The 22081-nt window shown below is 44.8% G+C and overlaps 1 protein-coding gene across 1 annotated transcript in view; it reads left to right on the forward strand.

The window, feature by feature from the left end:
• HSPA9 (heat shock protein family A (Hsp70) member 9) overlaps positions 1 to 22081 on the forward strand; it is a 1477986-nt gene that overhangs the window by 1268838 nt on the left and 187067 nt on the right. Inside the window, exon 15 of the mRNA XM_044068990.1 lies at positions 1360 to 1452. Within this exon, the coding sequence (XP_043924925.1) occupies positions 1360 to 1452 (93 nt within the window). The remainder of the gene's footprint in view (positions 1 to 1359; positions 1453 to 22081) is intronic.

Raw genomic sequence — 22081 nt, forward strand, 5'->3', positions numbered from 1 at the left:
TTTTGCACCTTCGTCCTTTGAATCTAGTTCAATTGTTTATATGTCCTCTGAGGCAGCTGTTTGATTACATTCCAGAGATTTAAACAAATCAGCTTTGTTCACAGCAAAGTGCATTTTCCCTTCTTGGTAGACCATTTTGAATTGGATTGCAGGTTTTTTGCTTTTGCAGCGGCTCTGGCTAAGCCTACTCAGAGACCTAAAAGAACGTGTTCCATACCACTGTAGCTTTCTTCATAGTTTGTCAGCAGCCTGGTAAACACTGCATAAAGTAACCGCAAGCTGGATTGCATTTCCAAGACAAGAAGGCTTTGCTTACAAGAGCCATCTACATGATGATGCCTGGCAACTCTGCATGGCTTTGGATTTGTTAGGTGTTCTGCCCAGTGTTAAAATTAAAACTTTAAAAAAGAGATTGAAATTTTGAGTACATAAATGACTGAGACAGTAGAGTTCAGCTGTGCTCACTGTTGCAACAGATTGCAGCCTTTCATGGATTCATAGTTGAAGCTCTCTCCCTACTTTTTATTCCTGCTTTATTGTGCATTACTTTTGGGGCACTTTTGTAGAGTGGATGACATCTTTCTTTGTGATATTTTTAAGCTGAGCTGTGCAGAATTAGCACTTTGTTCAGTTAAAAGGCTCTAGAGTTAACATTTTTATAATGACTGTTAAATGTAGTGTTTATCCTTATTATTTTTTGTGGTTTGTTATAAATTAGACTGTTTGCATGGCATGTTTTCCTGTGGGAGGCATGCTCTCTATTGCATACTATGCTAGAGGCTTGCCTACAAGGCACAGTGGTAGTGTGGAGGACTGTTTTATTTTTCCTACTGGAATCTAAATGTTTTTTTTTTTTCTCAAGTCCTAAATTTAAGATTGTTGGCTCCTTCCTTAAAGTTTTTCTGTCCTGCAGGGCAAGTGAGTAAGCATGGCCAGAATCTCTGGCAGAAGGCCACCCTGTGAGGTGCTGTAACAAGCTGTGAACACCTGTAGCTCGTAGCTGTAGTGTCTGCTAAGTTGCACGGTGAAGTGACTGGAAGGTTGCTAGGAGCACAGTTCTTCCAGTGGATGTTTTCACATCTGATGAGCAGTAGTGATAGAAATGTTATACACTGTGTATATTCCTTACACAGTTGGTGCAAAGATGGAGTTTTACTGGAGATAAGCTTGACTTCTGGAATTTTTTTTTTCCTATTGTGATCCTGATGAATCTTTACTACGTTTTTCTAGTAATGTGCTTTAAAAGTTTTACTAATGTTTTTGATTGCTTGCTTGTATGAAAGTCAGGATAGCATCATTATAAAATTGCCTGTGCTACTGTTACACTATTTAGTAAAACTTATCTTTACTCTTGCAAAGGAACGTGTTGAAGCTGTTAATATGGCTGAAGGAATTATCCATGACACAGAATCCAAGATGGAGGAGTTTAAAGACCAACTGCCTGCTGATGAGGTAAGCTTTTTTAGTGAGGTGATAATACCCATTTTTATATTGAGGATTTCTCTGGACTAGTTTTCTACTAATATATATTTGCAACAGCAGTAAAAAGTGTGTGTTAGAAAATATTCTTGCAGCATGGCTTCTACAACTGCCTTTGGTTGGTTTGATTTGTTTTATGAGCAGTAAAATTTGGTATGTTTCTGCGGTGAGTGAATACTTTTATGAGAAGATGCCATTCAAGAATGAGATTTATGGCCTATAGTCATCCAAGACTAGATTCTGAACATACAATTTCAGTGATGGATTGTAAATCAGATGCTGGAACTGTCCATACTGTTTAACATTTGTTGACTGAGAAAGTCCGACTAGGACAGAGCCTATTTTCAGGAGAAGCCTGGGGAGAAACGCTCCAGATGCACATCTTTGGAATGTGGGAGGAAACCGGAGCACCCGGAGGAAACCTGTGTGAACACAGGGTGGTCATGCGGACTCCTCACAGAAGGCACCCCAGGTGATAATCTAACCAGAGAACCTCTTGCTGTGAGGTGACAGAAAAAGTTAACAATTGTATTTCTTGTGGGAAGCAAATACCGCATAAGGATTTCCATTCCCTCTGCATACCTTGTTTAGGCCCAGACCACGACGTCTCGGGCTGTCGCTTTTGCGCTACTTTCAATAAACGCACTGTTAAGCGTCGGGCGGAGTTCGCCCAACACTTTTTTGGTAAAGCCTTTGATTATAAAATCTCGTCGGAGACTCCGACTACTGTTTTGTCCAAAAAACGCAAGGACAAGGACCGACACGCGAGGTCCTTGGTCCCCACCGACACCACGCCAAAACCGGCTACACGTGGTCCCGGTTCTCAGCGAGACGCCTATGCAGTCCCTGACTACCGACGACACTTCTTTGGCGGTGTCTTCTGTAACCGAGACCGCAGGTACCTCGGCCCTTACTCAGACTACAACCACTGAAGCCACTGTGAGTGTTGAACCTCCTAATGTGGACAGGTCCACTTCCACCCATGGTGTCTTTAGACCCTCATCTTCCTTTTCCATTAAGGCCTTTACTAAATCCAAATCAGCCAGGCATCCTAAGAGGCCTGTTGCACAGGGCCCATCTCCAGGCCCCATGCCTAAAAAGCAGATGCTTAAAATGGCTGAGGATTTAATTACTCTTATCAGGGGTTCCCAGCCCCCTCCAGACAAGAGACCCAGAGTGGAGGAAGTTTCTCCCTCTTCTGATCAGGGCTCCATTTTTTCAGAGCATTCTGATGTAGAGGAACACTCTTACTCCCCTTTTGAAGATTCGGATGCAGAGCAGTCCATTCCTTCTGTATCTCCTCCTGAGGATTTTTCCTTTTTGAGGGAACACTTCCATTGGGAATGCCAAGACTTTTCTGATTCCAAGAAAAGACTTAGGGAATTTCTTTTGTTACCTCAACACAGACCTCTGGCGATACCTCCTGTCTTGGACATACTTGATGATGTTTATTCGGAGGCTTGCCTTAATCCGGATTCCCTGCCTCCTGCCCCAGTCAAGCCTGATAGGTACTACAGAGTTCCTAACTCTCACCAATTTCTCTACAAAAGCCATAATGCTGACCCTGAAACCATTTCTCAAGGCCCCAAGGGAATGTGAAGGCCTCTACTGCTAAGAATCCACTACCTTCCGAAAGAGAGTCAAGATCCTTAGAAAGGTGGGGTAAAAAGGTATATACCTCGGCCACCCTAGCCATGAGGGCCTTAAATTGTCAGTTTCATATGCTTAAATATCAGCAGTTTCTGTCATCACAATTAAGGAATAAAATGTCTCAACCTGAACAACCAGATTTGAAGGAGTTGCAGGATGTGATGCATAGTGCAGAACAAGTGGGTAAACACACCTTACAATGTGGCTATGATGCCCTAGAGGCCTCAAGTAGAGCTGCTGTTACAGGATCAGTCATTCGTAGACATGCCTGGCTTAGGGAACAAAGCTTGCCTGATCATGTGAAAGCTAAACTTCTAGATGCTCCTTTACAAAAGGATGTGCTGTTTGGTACTAATGCTGAGGAGATATTACGGAAAATGGAAGAAAAAGCCAAATCTATGCAAACTGTCAAAGCTTTTCTACAGGTTCAACCACCACGTTTTAGCAGAAATTGGCCTCCTAAAAACTGGTCCTTTCCAGCCACGGACAAGCCCCAAAGAGGTAGATACAGGCGCACAAGGGGCAGAGGACAATCACAAGGATCATATAGAGGCAGGCAATGGCAAACTCCAGCACCAAGAGGTGGCGAAGACAGTGCACAACAATACAGGAAACAAACCCAATGACTCCCTCCTTTCCATGCCAAGCAAGTCTCAGCTGGCAGCACCCTTGGGAGGAAAGCTGGCATTATTTACAAGAAATTGGCATATTGTCACAACAGACAAATAACAGAGGATACAGATTTCATTTTCACACTCTTCCAAAAATGAGAGGCATGCCAAACCTGCCACACAATCAAAGGGCAGAGGCACAACTACAAATTTCAAAGCTCATAGACATGAGAGCTATTCAAGAGGTACCTACTCACGAACAAGGTCAAGGTTTTTATTCCAGACTATTTCTGGTACCAAGGAAAGGAACCGACTGGAGACCCATTTTGGACTTATCCATCCTAAACACATTCTTACTCATACCAAAATTCAAGATGCTCACATTACAGCAGCTTCTTCCCATGCTGGGCAAGGAGTTTTGGCTGGTAACATTGGACCTCAAGGAGGCATACCTGCATGTCCCAATCAGACAAAGCTGCAGAAGATACCTCAGATTTCTTGCAGGTTCAATCCACTGTCAATTCTCTGCATTGCCCTTTGGCTTATCTACTGCGCCCAGAGTATTCACGAAATGCCTGGCATCAGTAATTGCCTACTGCAGACTACAAGGGATACAAATTTACCCTTATTTGGACGACTGCTTGATCCAAGCGGACAGTAAGCACATACTTCTGGAACATCTGACTTATGTAACACGGTTACTGCATTCTCTGGGATATACAATCAACAAAGAGAAATCCAGGCTAACACCATCTCAGAAAATAACTTTCCTGGGTGCCAACTTGGACACAAACACCCAGAAGGCCTATCTTACGCCAGAAAAATAGGGGCAACTAACTCAGTACTTCAAAATACTAGCAAAATGTACCAGGCTTACTGCAAGGAAAATCCTGCAGGCTCTGGGCTTCATGGCATCTTGCAGTCTTTTAATCCCATGTGCAAAGTTGCATATGAGGAAACTTCAATGGTACCTAAAAAACCTATGGTCTCAACACAGCCACAGTTTGGAAACAATAATACCAATAATTCCATGTTTGCAAAAGGAATTTCTATGGTGGGCCCAAGCATGTCAAACACAGGTCTTCCATTCTGCAAGCCTCAAGCAAATCAAGTCATCACAACAGACGCCTCAGATTATGCCTGGGGGGTGCACATGACAGACAGGTGCATTCAGGGCAAATGGTCCCAAAAGGAAAAGCACCTTCACATCAATCAAAAAGAAATGCTAGCAGTGATAAATGCAATTACAGCTTTCAAGGACCTCCTGCATCCAGGACAATTACTGATAAGAACAGACAACACCACAGTAATGTGGTACATAAACAAACAAGGAGGAACACATTCATACCCCCTGTGCAGACTAGCCATGACACTTTGGAACTTGGCTCTGAAATGGCAAATCGAACTTCAAGCACAGTACTTGCCAGGTTTGGAAAACACGCTGGCAGACAATCTAAGCAGAAATATGACAGATCCACACGAATGGAAGTTGCATCCTCAAGTGTTTACAAAGATAATCCAAGCGTGGGGGAGGCCAGACATAGATCTCTTTGCCTCCCACAGGAATCATCAATTGGAAAAGTTTTGTTCAAGGACCTTTCATCCAAAGGCCTGGAGAGTGGACGCCCTTTCATTTAGTTGGACAGCATGGACAATTTACGCTTTCCCACCTCTGCCTCTTCTGCCCAAGGTGCTCTTGAAAGCAAGAGCAGACAGACCGAAGATGATACTGATTGCTCCAGACTGGCCAAGGCAACACTGGTACCCACTCCTGAGGAGCCTAACATACTCCTCCCTGGTCCCTACCTCTAATGCCTCTTCTGCTGACTCAGCACAGCTACAAAACTCTTCACAGTCAGCTGAAAACACTCAATCTCGCTGCATGGAAAATTCCTTAATACCACAACAGACCCTACTCCCCAAAGAGGTGCAGGATGTCCTTTTGGAGGCCAGAAGGCCATCTACTAGAAAGGCTTACTCCGCAAAATGGAAACGGTTTTGCTCTTGGAATGAGAAAAAGGCCAGGACCCTAGAAAACTGAATTTGCCTCAGGTATTACAGTATCTAGCTGAGCTGCTGAACAGTGGACTTTCATTTTCCTCCATAAAAATCCATGCCTCAGCCATTTCTGCAGAATTCAACACGGATCCACCCTTATTCTCTCACCCACTCTTAAGACAGTTCCTCAGAGGGGCTAAGAATATAAGACCACCAAGGAAACAACCAATACCAGCCTGGGATCTTAATTACATTCTAGAAAAATTAACATTGCCTCCCTTTGAACCAGCTGCCTCAACAGATTTGCAATATTTGTCCTGGAAAACAGCTTTCCTTCTGGCCATTACCTCAGCTCGTAGGGTTTCGGAACTACAAGCCCTCATGGCTGTGCAACCCTTTCTCATCTTCCATCAGGACAGGGTTTCCCTTCGAACCAACCCGTCATTTATGCCTAAAGTGGTATCCAGGGTAGCTTTAAATTGAGCCATACACTTACCTACCTTTTATCCCAATCCTCAAAACAAAGGGGAAAGGCTGCTACACTCCTTAGACATCCATAGGCAGCTATGTTATTATTTGGACAGAACAAAGCCCTTCAGGAAATCAGAACAACTTTTTGTGTCCTATGATGTAGGGGCTCAAGGGAAGCCAGTTACCAAACAGACGATTTCAAAATGGATAGGCCACTGCATACGGTTTTGTTATTCCTATCATGGAAAATCTGTCCCTACAGTCATCAGATCCCACTCCACCAGGGCCACAGCTACCTCTACAGCCTTCCTCAGAGGAGTTCCTACCAAAGATATTTTGGAGGCAGCCACTTGGAGTTCTGTGCATACCTTCACAAAACACTACCACCTGCCTTTATTTTCCAAAACTAGAGCAGGCTTTGCCACTGCTGTGTTGCAGGGCATTCTGGCTCATCCCAGTTCCACCTAGTGCCTACCACCCTGTGCGTAGCTTTGGGATTCTACCCATCTGTGATTACTGCAGCTGTATGCACGATGAACATAGTACAGTTTTGTACCTACCATAAATGTAGATGTTAGAGTGCTAATGCAGCTGCAGTACAGTTTTCCCTCCCTCCTTCCCCTCTTGGTAAAGGCCTAGGGCCTAACCCCTTTTCATACAACCTGATTGGGTTATCCTTCTATGGTATATTTGCTTGCAACTACAGATTTTGGATTATATTGCATTGCATGTATATAAATATAATTTATGTATTGCCTTCCTTCTGGGGGCACCTGACATCTGGGGCAAGAAAGACTGAAGAACATGGCGTTGGCTGTGTCTTGTATACCCCTGCCTCACTGACGTCAGGAGAGAAAGCGACAACAACCGACGCTGGACCTAGACTTTGGAATTCGGCCGACCGAGGACCCGCCTGACGGCAGAAAACCCATCTGCGATTACTGCAGCTGTATTAGCACTCGAACATCTACATTTATGGTAGGTACAAAACTGTACTTTGCCAGTCATTTGTTCCTAAAACCCTTAAGTCGAGACTTTTCTCCTTTAATTCAGTCCTTGAAATTCATTGTCTTAAAAGCCTGGTTCAAGCCAGAGTGGAATTCCCACTATCTGAAGTTGCGCTTTCACCCAAGATGAAATTCAACTAACCCGAAGATTACTCGCAGGCTAGCATCAGAGTCTGACCCCATTGTCAGATAACCCTCTCAGTTGCCTACTACTGAGACCCATTCAAAGGCCAGTATGACTCCTGAGGTTTTGAAGGCAGCAGACTCCTTTGACGAACTGCTTCTCATTTCAGAGGACCTTCACAGAGTTCCTCAAATCCTTGTCAGAGAATATGTTCCAGGTATTCTGAAGTGTGCCAAGGCTCTGAACATCTAAGATTACTTCAGGCTGAAGTCGCACCTATAAAGAAAAGGCAGAAAACTATTCATGTGACCCCCATGGGCTACTTCCAAAGAAAAAGAATGGGTGAACTTCTCCCAGGGTTTATTCAAGGTATTTGCGACCCTGAAACCTTTGTTACACAGGTGCCGCAGGCCACGCGACACACACATTCAAGATTCCTCTTCAAGATTCCTCTTCCTTTAAGGAGAGAAATAGGATTTGGTTTCTGGTCTCTCCCTGGATTATTTCTCACAGGTGCATTCCCCTGAACAGTTCCCCTCTGAAGGGGCCTCCCTGTAACTTTACTCCCCCTGTCGAGGAGGTCTCCTTTGGGGAAACTGTCCAGAACATGAGGCATTTTGTAAATGGCAATCAAAGCAAATCTCAAATGTTAAAGATACAACAGTCTGCTGGAAATGAGTGCTCCATCCCCCTTCCCAGTCTCTCCAGTAATAGATGTATACCAGGACACCTTTCAGTCTACATCCGCAGCTCTTGATTCTCAACCACTGGCACCTAAAAGACAAGACAATACTCTACAAGGTACCTGATGAATTGAAGTACCTCTACAAGAACCGTGTGGCTGACTCTTCTGCTTGGTCCGCTGTCCTCAGACAAGCCTTCTAAACTTCTCCCAAGTGCTAACGCCCTTCCCACTGACAAGGATATTAGGGCTTTGGAAAGGTGGGGGAGTGTCTACCCCTCTTCCACCCTTGCATTCAGTGTTATCAGCTACCAGACTGAAATGACTAAATATTTGCTTTCTCTCCTGTAATCTCTGAATTAGGTTATGTTTGAACCACAGTCTGCAAGATTCTAACCAACAGATGCAGACTTTACTGTCTCAAGATGCTCAAATTGCTAGGCATAGCATCACATGCAGTTATGCTGTAGAGGCCTCTTCCAGAGCTGCTGCCACAAGCTGTGTCATTAGACACTGTGCATGATTGTGCAGTCATCCCATCCTCGAGACTTCAAATCTAAAATTCTAGATGCTTCACTAGACCAAGGCCTACTACTTGGTCTAGAAGCTGCTAAATTCTTAAAAGCCTTGCAAGAGCAGGGTAAGACCATGAAGGACTGCAGACAAATTTTACTTTCTACAGTCATTAGATACCACAGGAACTAACCAGCTGAGTCATTGGAAATTGGAACAGTGATTAAGGTGTTTACCTCAGACACAAAGGTTTGATTTTCACCTTTGAGGGGAAATTGGCTAGGTTTAAAATGGCCTGCAAGAGCCACTAGCCAGTACTTGCCTATGAACCATTTCCTTTAAGAGGAACCTAGCTTGTAAACAAGATATCTAGAAAGAGTCTCAAAGTCTGTCGGGGGAATTATCCCTCAGGGAGGCTTTTCTGGAAGATAATCTGGCACCCCCCAACACTTCCTACTACTCTTTCCAAAAGACTTTCCTTGTCTCTTCCTTTCTGGGAAATGGTGACTACAAACAAGTGGGTCCTGACAGTCATCAAAGAAAAATTTCATGTCATAGGAAAGCATCCCCTCTAAAGGGCTTGCTTCCTCCTTAACAAAACCATTTCTTTTAGCTCTACCCTGTAATTCAGGAGTTACTAGATCAGGGCATCATAGAAAGAGCACCACCTTCCTTCATAAGAAAAAAGTTCTATTACAGAATCTTCCTTTTGACCAGAAAGAATGGCAGACACATTCTGCATCACTCACCACCCCCCCAACACCATCTTTCTATACATATCCACTTTCAAAATGTGCTCTGCATACCCTACTGCCTTTTATTCTTCATGCTTTCCTTGTATTTCTAGGCCTGAAGGATGTCTACAGGAAATTCGTCAATTTTTTTCTCTGGCTCATCACATTTTCAGTTTACTACTTTGCCATTTTTTTCCCTGTGGCACCAAGAGTCTTAAGAGTTTGTAGTTCCAGTGGTAGCATTCTGCTCCACACAGGGGATTCAGATTTTCCTATAGGTGTACGACCTACTGATTCAAGTTCCCTTCATAGACTTCCTCTAGCTTGTACATTTTACGATACATCTCTTGTCCATCCTAGAGGCCACAATCCACTTGGAAAAAAAATCCCATCTCATGGCCACTCGAGAGATGTTTTTTATGGGTAGCAGACTAGACACGGACCCTGGGACCTGTAGACTCACTAGCCTGACCAACCTTATCTGCAAGGCTGTGGAACGAATCATCAGAGACCTTATTAACCAAGATATAGGAAATCTCTAAACGCTTGACCCCACCCAGTTTGGTTTTGTCAAGGGGAGATCATGCCTGTTAAACTTGGTTGACTACTTTGTGATGGTCACCAAAGCCCTAAATAAGGGCATATCTGTGCATACGGCCTACCTAGACTTAGCCAAGGCCTTTGACACAATCCCCCACTCAGGCATCATTGATAGTCACCCAGCTGGATATTAACCCATATATTGTCAGGTGGGTTGCAAGCTGGCTCACTGATAGAACTCATACTGTCAAAATAGAGGGCTCCACCTCCTCCAGGAGATCTGTAACCAGTGGTGTTGCACAGGGATCTGTTCTGGGACCCCTACTGTTCGCTATCTACAGGCTAAAACTAAAGGACTGTAGCTGACAGTTTGCTGATGACTGCAGACTGATAGCGATTAAAACCCCTAGTGATGTCGGCATCCTGCAAGGTCTTACGCAGACTGGTGCCAAAGTCATGGTCTTAATGTTTTTGTCTTGTCTCCTTCAGCAAGAGTGATGATCTCGCAAACTACCACATCAATAGCAATACTCTAAACAGAACAGTCGTGAGAGATCTGGGCGCAGAGGTTGACACCAACCTCAACTTCAATCACCATATCTCCACAGTGTTAAGGAGGGTATTTTATTTTGCTCATCTCATAAGTAAGGGCATTGCCTCCAGAAAGAGATTATAACCCCCTGTACTGTTCCCTCATGAGACCAGTAATAGAGTACAACACTCCCTTTGGTATGATCCTTTCCAAACACTTACAGCAATTGGAGAGACCACAAAGGTTCCTTCCAAAGAAAAGCCAGGGTCTTCAAAATCTGTCTTATGTGGACAGACTGAAGTCATTGTCACTTTACATTGTGTCATACAGACTGCTCGGAGGCAACTTGTGCCTTGCATACAGAGCAATCTCTGACCCAGTTGTAATGTAAATGCACATTCGCAATCAAATTGCACATGGGTCACTAGCTCAAAGGACCTTAACCTGGTGTGTGATGTCAACAGATGTTGCTGGAGAGACAAATTTGTCTGAGGTTGACCCACCTTTGGGACAAGCTTCCTGTTCTTGTTAAAGCCCCTTGTTGACCCTATTTAAGTGTAAATTGGACAATTAAATGGGTAACCGTAAATTCAGTCTGGAGGTTCCTCCTGTGTCCCTCTTGGACAGGGGCAATAAGTGCTGATTTTAGTGTCTGCTTGAACCAGGCACCCTTGAATACAGATTGAACTTGGCTAGTATTGTAAGGGCCCTGGGGTCGTTAGCGTAGTAACCTCGTGTTATCCTATGAATCTTTAGTCTGACTTCCTTTTTTAAAAAAAAAAAAAAAACTACTCGTCTCACTGCACAGTAAGGGAAATGCTTAGGGCCTTGGGTTTCATGGCAACCGCCATTCCAGTGATAACTTTAGCCAGACTACACCTGTGAAAAATTCAGTGGTACCTGAAATTACAGGCAAAAAAAAGCATCACCAAAGGCAGAGCACATCAAAATATAAAACTCCAAAAACAAATGGTTCTGCCACTAATTCCACTTAAAAACACTTAACTTGAAAACTTTAATAAAATATACGATAAGATAAAATAAACAGCGACTCTTAAACCGGATAAGCACTTCCGGTATAATACCTTTCTCAAATCCTGAATGTTTGCCAGTGAAACTTCTCAAATGCCTTCATTTCCTTGTGTTCACTCACTTAGATGCATTTAATAACCATAGCAGCATACCCACCCTTCTAATTGTCATTTTGAGTGCTGAAGAGCTTTCCCTTTTAGTGCAGGTTTTAAAGGGACAAATGCATTGAGACCTGGTGACTGATCAGATTGCAAATTCATTATCTACTTCATCTCTTCAATTTCTGTTCGGTGTACTAAATCCCCACCTCTTGATGTTTCATGAAGCCTAGCTAGTGCCATGAACTTGAAAGAATGACTGTCATTTATACTAATATGCATATAAAGTGCATTGCTGGTAACTTTTTGTCTTATGTCAGATAAGTGCTTTAGGATACGTTCCTTGAGCATTTGATTAGTTTTCCCTATGTAGTATGCCTTGCAGTGACTGCACATTATCTGTGGAAACCTGCAGTCATTCTTTCAAGTTCATGGCACTAGCTAGGCTTCATGAAACACCAAGAGGTGGGGATTTAGTAAACTGAACAGAAATTGAAGAGATGAAGTGGATAATGAAATTGCAGTCAGATCAGTCACCAGGTCTGAATGCATTTGTCCCTTTAAAACCTGCACTAAAAGGGAAAGCTCTTCAGCACTCAAAATGACATAATTAGAAGGATGTGTATGCTGCTATGGTTACTAAATGCATCTAAGTGAGTGAACACTTGGAAATGAAGGTATTTAAGAAGTTTCACTGGCAAACATTTAGGATTTGAAAAAGGTGTTGTACTGAAAGCGCTTATCCGGTTTGAGCCAGTGTGTTTATTTTATCTTATCGTATATTTTATTAAAGTTTTCAAGTTTTAAGTGTTTTAAGTGGAATTGGTGGCAGAACCATTTGTTTTTGGTACCTGAAATTAGTCTGGTTTTAACATTCCCATCCCCTGGATACCGTAATTCTCCTATTACCCTGATTAAAAAGGAGTTACTCTGATGGGAAAACAGGTCGTGCTCTACCAAGGCTGCCTTTCATCTCGGCCACACCCATCCAAGTCATCACATGGATACTTCAGACAGAGCATGGGGAACTTGGACAGGATCCCACAGAGTGCAGGGGAAATGGTCTTATCCTGAATGAAATACAACATCAACCTGAAAAGAATGAGAGCCCTCCTGCAAGCACTGCAGATATTTTCCCATCTGTGGAAGCCAGGCTCATTACTGGTGCACATTGACAACCCAGCCGTTATGTGGTATCTGGGAAAATTGGGACGCACAAGATCTTACCCCACTGTGTAGGTTAGTACAGGAAGCATAGCACCCAGCCACCTAAATGGGTGCGAGACTGATGGCTTCATACATTCCCTCCGAAAAGAATGTACTGGCAAACTCTGAGCAAGTCCTTAGAGGGCTGTCATAAGTGGGCCCTGAAGAAACAAGTCTTCAAAACGATAAGGCATCAGTGAAGAATTTCACAGGTAGACCTTTTAGCTTGACCAGAAAACCACTAGCTTCCACAGTTCTACACCCCTCAGCATGGAGGACAGATGCCTGCCTTCTCTTTCCAGTGGTCGGGTGGCTCCTGTATACATTTTCCCCTCTGCTTTTATTCCCAACAATCCTTCCAAAAGTTCAAAGGTAATATCCAAAACTTCTGCTTCTGACCAAAGCAACACTGGTTTCCTTTCCTACTCCATTTGTCCAAGGGAAACTTTAGGAAGATACTGTTGCAACCAGACCTGCTCACTTGGCAGGAATGTCTGCTGCTTTACCCAAGTCTACCTTCTCTCAGCCTCACTCTATTAATGATATGGTTCTGATCCCTAAAAGGTACCACTTTTCGGAGGGAGTGGTACAGGTTCTACAAGAAGCCAGGAAATCTACCACTAGAAAATCCTATACAACTAAGTTAATGGATTTCTCAGGACTAAAACTAGCCTGTATATATTTTTTGTGCCCCCCTCTCCCAATCAGGATGTTCATAGGTAGGTACTAGGCTATCGGCCCTGGGGGGGCCTGTACAATCTCAGCCAAAAACGTAACCTGACTTTTGCCACCCAAGAAAATTATTTTCCTGTGCCACTGTCGAGCAGAGCCACAGAAGTGATCCCCATGGAGAATTTCCTATTTCCCATCCAAGCAAGATTTTTCTTGGAGTGCTAATGAGGAGCTTTGTTTGATATAGATAGGTAGTTTATTCCAGAGTATGGGAAATCTCTGGGACAGGAATCTATCCCTCCAGCATGTTCTGTTTATTGTGGTGACCAGGCTTAGGTCCCTAGAGTGTGTAGCTCGGAGGGATTGGGATTTCTTTAAGTGGAGCATGTCCAACAGCTCTGGGTTTGACATAGCTTTGTATGTTAGGCAGAGATCACCTCTGAGTATGCAATGTGCAGAGTAAAGCTGGAGTTTGAGACGTTCTGCATAGGGCATCTGTTTGAGGCCGGTAATCCTCTTTGTGAGGTATTTCTGTGGCCTTTCCATTTGTTCTCTGTTGAAATGTGAGCAGCTGCTACATACTGTAACATACACTGCCAGCTGCAGTTCTTCCGGACTTGAATGGCAGTACATGTGCTCTTCCTTCATGGGGCTGAACAGGTAAAACATCTTGCATGATCCCAAGCAGAAAATGATTGATTTGAGCAATTGGCTAAGTTTCTGGTATCATTCTAAGGGAATCCAGCATCTGTCTGCCTGGGATGACATGATTAACCGACCTCGATGCCTTGCCAGAGATGGCCTGCATCTGTCACCCCCTGGGCTTCCAGATACTGGCCAAGGCTCTTGTCACCCCTATAGTGCCTTTTTTTAGGTGGTGTTCCAAAGACCACATTAACACCATAACGGCTACAAACAAATGCAATCTGAGGGTCATGCTACTCAGAGCTAGAAGTCTGAATCTCAAAATGCTCGAAGCACTCTTTAAAATGGAGAACATCGACATTTTCTGCTGTAACAGAGACCTGGTTCAAGGCAGTAGAAAGCACCCCTGCACTACCAGGCTATAACTCATTCCACACCTTTTGGACCGAAGCTCCAAAGGCGGTGGTGTTTTCCATATTCATAAAGAATGCGCACACCTCCAGACTAGTAGCCCAACGTAACGCATCTGAGATACTTCAGGTGCAGCTAACATTGGGTATGACAGAGATTCAGGTTGTAGCCTGCTATACATCCCCAGCGATGTCCCAAGACTCAGTCCATGTTCCTAAGCACCCTGGAGAATATTAGGGTCCAACCTAACACACTCATACTGGGCGACTTCAACTACCCCTCCATTAACTGGGAAAGCTACTTGTGTACCAATTACACTAGTCCGAAGTTCTTCGTGTTTCACTGTTGCAGTCATTACATTTGGGTAATCTGCTGGCAGGTTGCCCTCAGTCGGCCTGAATAACAAAGTCTTGGGTCCTGCATTGGTTGCTGTCTCCTCTTCCATGATGTCAGGTCGTCAGGGGTATAAAACATGCAGCCAACGCCATTTTATTCAGTCTTTCTTGACGCGCAGTACCCGAAGCAGAAGCAGTTCACAAGTGCCGGTTGGCCGACTCCTGAAATTTTCGCATTCTAGTTTCAGAACCGAAGTCTTCAAACTAAAGTCAAGTACCCCGTTGGAGAAACTTTTTCTTGCTCCTTACCGATGTCAGTAAAAGTTAATAATTGCATTACTTGTGGGAAGCAAATACCTCATAAGGATTTTCATTTGTACTGTATTCCTTGCCTAGGCCCTGATCACAATGTGCCTTGCTGACAGTTTTGTGCTAGATTTAACCAACGCACTATTAAGCGTCTGTATAGTTTTGCTTCTAAATATTTTGGTTCAAGATTTAATTATCCAGAAATGTCCAACAATCCGACTACCGGAGTTCCTAAACAATGCAAAGAAAAAGACAGAGACGGACCGTCTAGGTCCAAAACTAACGAAGCTTCTGCTAAGCCAGATGCCGGTTCGCCAGTACTCATTGAGGCGCTTTCACAGCCCGATACCCGCTACTTGAGTCGCAGGCCTCTACCGAGACCCATTCGGAGTCCGGTATGCCGCGAGATTCTCAGAGTATTGAACCCGCGGATGCATCTCCCTTGGATGGGTCCGGAACTGCTGAGCAGGCACTGGCTTCTGAGGGTGTTTACAGGCCTCAACATTTTTATATTAAACCGACGCCAGCAACAAAAACAAGGTCAAAAACAACTATGTCTAAAAAAATGACTCATGAGCCACGTGCTCAGGCCAAAAATAACTCATGAGCCACGTGCTCAGGCCCCTATGCCTAAAAAACAGGTGATCAAAATGGTTGAGGATTTAATTACCTTGATCAGGTGTTCCCAACCCCCCCCTGCTAAGAGGCCTAGGCAAGGCACTGATTATGAATCTTCAGGTTTCCATTTCTTCTGATTCCTCTTCTGATCAGGAATTTTCTATTCCACCCTATGAGGATTCTGATGCAGAGGAATCCATCCCATCTGCATCTCCTCCTGAGGATTACTGTTTTGGAGAGACTTTGCATACTTTAAGGGAACATTTTCACTGGGAGAGTCAGGACTTCTCTGAATCAAAAAAGAGGTTTAGGGATTTCCTTCTTCCTCAGCATTGGCCTTTGGCAGTACCTCCTGCATTAGACATCGCTTGTGTTCTCTGAATCAAGCATGGCTCCTGATTCCCTGCCTCCGGCTCCCAGTAAACCAGACCGATATTACAGGGTTCCTGACTCCCACAAATTTCTTTTCAAAAATCCTGCTGCTGATCCTCAGGCTATTTCTCAGGGTCCCAAGGATGTAAAGGCCTCTAAGCCAAAAATCCTACCCCTTCTGATAGAGGTTCCAGGGTGCTGGATAGGTGGGGTAAGAAGGTTTATATGTCTGCAACCTTGGCAATCAGGGCTTTAAACTGCCAGTTTCATAAGCTTAAATATCAACAGCATGTTATGGGCTTACCCTAACAGAAAATGATAATTTCTGATTGTATGGAATATTAAGAGTTACAGGAATTATTGCATTCAGCAGAACAGGTTGGAAAGCATACTTTGCAATGTGGCTTTGATTCCTTGGAGGCCTCTTGTAGGGCCGCCATTACTGGATCTGTGATAAGAAGGTATGCCTGGGTCAAGGAGCAAAATCTGCCTGATCATGTTAAAACTAAATTGTTGGATGCCCCTTTGCAACATGATACTCTGGTAATAAGGCAGAAGATGTTTTAAAGAAAATGGGAAGACAAAGCTAAATCTATGCAAACTGTAAAAGATTTCTTGCAAGTGCTGCCACCCAGGTTCAGTAGGCACTGACCTACTAAAAATTGATCCTTTCCTGTGTCCAACAGAGCCATTTGGGGCAAATCCAGGTGCTCAAAAGGCTGCAGATATACCAATCACAGGGTTCTTACAGGTCAAAGCAATGGGGTGCCTCCACCTCCAAATCTGAAGGAAACAAAGCACAACCCTAGAGTAAACAGTCTCCATGACCTTCCTCTACCATCACCAAGCGCTTATCTTTTGGCAGCCCCCTTGGGGGGAAAACTAGCACTTCATGTTCAAAATTGGCAGTTAATTACCCAGAACAAGTGGGTATTAAACATAGTATCCCAGGGGTACAGATTTAATTTCCATACTTTGCCAATTCCAAACGGATGGCCAGATCTACCACAAAACCAGTGGGCAGAGGCCCAGAAACAAGTCATATCCTTCTTGGATATGGGGGCTATTCAACCAGTACCAGAAAAGGACAAGGTTTTTATTCAAGACTTTTCCTGGTACCCAGAAAAGTCCATTCATGGCATCCAATACTGGACTTATCGATTCTGAACACGTTCCTGGACATTCCAAAACTCAAAATGCTGACTTTACAACAGCTACTGCCTATGCTAGGCAAGAATGCTTGGTTAGAAACTCTAGACTTAAGAGGCATACCTGCATATCCCAATAGGGGAGTCATGCAGAAGATACCTCCGCTTCAAAGCAGGTTTTTTGCATTGCCAATTCTCTGCACTGCCCTTTGACATCTACTTTGCCCAAGGTTTTACAAAGTGCCTGGCACCATTAATTGCATTTTGCAGACAAAGAAGCATTCAGATTTATCCTTATCTGGACGATTGTCTCATTCAAGCAGAGGACAAGGACACTCTTCTTCTTCAACATCTGGCATTTGTAAAATGGCTTCTAGCAAGCCTAGGGTACACCATAAACGAAAAGAAATCACAACTAGTACCCTCTCAGATAATTACATTCCTGGGTGCAAGCTTTAATCCAACTGCCCAGATGGCTTACCTCACGCCAGACAAACAAAGGCAACTGACAACATACTTCATACAAATGGCAACAAAAACCCAGTTATCTGCAAGACAAATTCTGCAGGCTTTGGGGTTCTTGCCATCCTGCATTCTACTAATTCCATGTACGAGACTGCATATGAGGAAACTTCAATGGTACCTAAAAAGTTTATGGAGTCAACATTGTCACAGCCTGGAAACAATAATTCCTGTCCTTCACTGCCTACAACAGGAGTTTCTTTGGTGGGCAGAGACATGTCACCAAAACAAGGGACTGTCATTCACTCTACCCCCTGCCACCCAAACCCTAACTACAGACTCATCAGACTATACTTGGGGGGGCCCACCTGCCAGGGAGATGCATTCAGGGCAAATGAGTCCAAACCAAATGCCTCTGCATATTGACCAGAAAGAAATGCTAGCTGTTCAGAATGCTCTGACAGCCTTCAAGGACTTACTTCATCCAGGACAACTACTGATAAAGACTGGCAACACCACAGTTAAGTGGTACATAAATAAGCAGGGGGTACCCATTCCTACCTCCTCTGCAGACTAGCCATGGCTTTGTGGAACACTGCTTTGACTTGCCAAATACATCTTCAAGCTCAATTCCTGCCAGGAAAGCAAAATACTCTGGCAGACGACCCAAGCAGAAATCTTATGGACCCGCACAAATGGAAACTGGATCCACAGATCTTCAGCATGTTAGCACAGAAATGGGAAGCCCAGGCATAGATCTATTTGCCTCCCCCCAAAATTATCATTTGGACAAATTCTGCACAAGAACTCATCAGAAAAAGCATGGAAAAGTGGATGCTCTATCCTTCAGCTGGAAAAACCTATCAGTCTATGCCTTTCCCCCTCTACCTCTACTCTCCAAGGTCTTACTAAAAGTCAGACAGGAAAAAACAGAAATGATCCTAATTGCTCTGGTCTGGCCTCGCCAGCACTGGTACCTGCGTCTAAGTAATATGCCATACCTTCTTCCATGGTACTTGCCTCAAATACCTCATCTATTGTCTCAGCAGAACTATCAAATTCTGCACACAGCTCCAAACTCTGAATCTTGCAGCATGACTAATCAACTAATTATTCAAACCCCTCTCAGTAAATCTGTGATGGATGTCATTTTGGAAGCCAGAATGCCTAGTACTAGAAAATCTTATGCTGATAAATGGAAGATATTCTGTGCTTGGAACCAAGCACAAGGAATAAACACAGCAAAGCCCAATATTCCTCAGATTTTACAATATTTGACTGAGATGTTTGACAAGAGCCTATCTTTTTCTTCAATCAAAACCCATGCCTCTGCCATCTTGGCTCATTACAACACAGAGCCTCCCCTTTTTTCTCATCCACTGCTTAAGCAGTATCTTAGAGGGGCCACAAATTTAAGGCCTCCCAGAACAGCACCAACTCCTGCATGGGACCTCAATTTTGTGCTGGAAAAACTCACCCTGCCTCCTTTTGAACCTGCAGCTACTGCGGATATAAAATTTCTATCTTGGAAAACAGCTTTTCTTTTGGCAGTCACTTCAGCAAGAAGGGTTTCAGAACTACAGGCTCTCATGGCAGTGGAGCCTTTTATTATATTTTACCCGGGCAGGGTGTCTCTCGGGACCAATCCTTTTATGCCTAAGGTGGTTTCCAGTGTGGCTCTTAACCAGACCATTCACCTGCCAACATTTTACCCAAATCCGCAGAACAAGGGGGAGCAGATTTCTGCATTCATTGGATGTACACAGACAACTAAGATTCTACTTAAACAGGACCAAATCTCTAAGAAAGTCTGAGCAACTACTGGTAGCATTTGCTGCAGGATCAGAGGAGAAGGCTATATCAAAGCAGACTATTTCTTAATGGATAAGCCACTGCATTCGTTTCTGCTATTTGCATCATGGTAAACCTGTGCCCAAGGGGATCAGATCACATTCCACCAGGGCTGCCTCTACTTCAGCAGCTTTTCTCAGAGGGGTCCCAACCAAAGACATTCTAGAAGCTGCTACTTGGAGCTCTGTTCATACCTTCACAAAGCATTATCATTTACCTCTCTTCTCCAAATCCAGGGCAGGCTTTGCCACTGCAGTCCTGCAGGGCCTTATAGCCGCTCCTAATGCTGTTTAGTTCCATCCTCCCATCCATAGCTTTGGGATTCTACCCAAATGTAATTACTGCAACAGTGAAACATGAAGAACATGGTACAGTTGTGTACACTTAACATAAATGTAGATGTTAGTGTCTTCACTGTTGCAGCCCGGGTTACGCACCCACCATCCCCCATTCTATACCTTTTCTTTCCTTGACTACTCAAAAGCCTTTGTGGTGCATTTGCTTTTAGTTGAAGGTATCGTTTGATGTTAAGTTGTCAATCTCACCTTCATTCTTGCTGGATGGGTTCGGAGCCGATCCTCTGCTCCGACTCGGCCAATACTAAAGCTCGAGAGCTAATTCCACCGGCTCGAGGCTCCCCTATATCCCACAATGCTAGGCGGTAACTACTCTGATCTCGTTTGCCGCTATAGCTGACGAGGTGCTTTTTCTACCGGCTCAGGCAGGTTAGTGGATTTTTTTTACCTTTGAGGTATTACTAATTCCCCCCTTTCTTTTAGTCACAAATATTGTTATTGTTAGTTCTAATATTTAGTTCTATCTACCCTAATTTCGATTCCCTACCCCTCTTATTGTTGTTCTAGGCCTTCGGCCCTTCCCTCACCCCAGTCCCTTTTTAAGTTAGTGTTGTAGGGGCTTGTGTGTATGTGTTTTTGCTACATAACTTTAAATTTTTTAATATAGTGTGTCTGTTTTGTGTGTGTGTACAGCCTCTCTTCCTTAATGTCTAAGGATAAGGTCTCAGGCTTCAAGAAGTGTGACTCGTGCTGTCAGAAAATGTCTCTGACAGACGGTCACACTTCTTGTGTGTATTGCCTGGGACCTGTGCACCTGCAGGACTCATGTGCTGTCTGCCATGGTTTCAGCCCTCGAGTCCTGCAGGAACGCAAGAACAAGCTCATCTTGCGGGGCTTGTTAAAGCCTGAAGGCCCCCCGACTCAGTCTGGCACGGGGAAGCCTTCAAAAACTTCAAAGCAGTCGACTCCTAGAGTCGACTGTTGAGAAGTCGAAGCAGGCTTTGTCATCGGCTCCGGCTGGAGCCGATGTTCTTAGGCCTCATACAGTTACCTCGGCTCCGGCTGGAGCAGAGGCTGATAAGTCTTCATCGGCTCCGATACCATTATCGGAGCCACTTTCCAGAAAGAGGTCCAGGTCCCCCTCCATCGGATCTGTTCTTAAGCCTCATACCGTTACCTCTGCTCCGGCTGGAGCTGAGGCTGATAAGTCCCCATCGGCTCCGATACCATTATCGGAGCCGTTTTACAGAGAGAGGTCCAGGTCCCCTTCCATCGGATCTGTGCACTCGGCGCCAGGATCCCCTCTCCTTTTGGAGCGGAGTCACAAAACCCATTCCTCTCGGTCTTCCAGGTTGTCAGACCATGATTTGCAGAGGGTGGTGAGTAGACTTCTTAAGTCCGAGGCACTGGCCCAAATGCTCCATAACCCGACTCACCAGTCAGTGGCTATTCCCATTCCAGATTACATTCCTCCTCCGACTCAGTCGAGTTCGGAGCCAAGGCTTGTTGGAGCCAAGGCTTGTTGGAGCCATGACTGTCGGTGCGTCGGATCCGATACCTTCCATTTCGGCTCCGTCGTCTGCTCCGATCTCCTCTTTGGAGGGATTTCGGCGCCGGGCTTCCCTCGTCGGCTCCGAGGGGGCGAGTGGCATCGGACCCTTGTCCGACCCCGCTCTCCCTCTCGGGGCTTCGGCGCTGGTGAGTTCGGCTCCGACATCGGCTTCGGAGCCGTCTCTGTCGGTGCCGGGAGGGGTCCTTGTCTCTTCGGAGCGAGGGCCTCTGGCCTTGCCTGACAGAGGTGCCTTCGAGGTCATGCGGAGTGTGCTAGAACCAGGTTCTGCCCCACAGTCAGCTCCCTCAGCCCCTCCATCTACAGTGCCTGCGGTGATTTCTACTCACCCCCTCGTCTCACCGCAGAGAACCAACTCCTCAAGATTCCCCATTGGGAATTTCCTCCTCTTCCGAGGTCTCTCCTGACCCTGCAGGAGATCCCCCTAGGAAGAGGTAGTGCAAGAGGAAGCACATTGACTCCCCTGAGTCTATCACCTCTGACACTGACTTAGAGGAATCCGAAGGTCCCTCGTTCCCCTCTGAGGATGTCTCCTTTGCGGACATCCTTGAAATCCTCAAACAGAGGGGGAATTGGCCAGCCCTTAATCCTTCGGAGGATGAGTCAGTGTATCTTGAGGCGTTTGGTTCTCGCCCTTCTACCTCCTGGGTGTCCCTCCCTTTGACCCCTTATGGAAGTGGTGGCAAGGAAGGCTTGGACGGCTCCTGACTCAGTG

This window comes from Protopterus annectens, chromosome 4.part0 (assembly GCF_019279795.1).
Source record: "Protopterus annectens isolate FY-2018-M chromosome 4.part0, PAN1.0, whole genome shotgun sequence".
Classification (NCBI taxonomy): Eukaryota; Metazoa; Chordata; order Ceratodontiformes; family Protopteridae; genus Protopterus; species Protopterus annectens.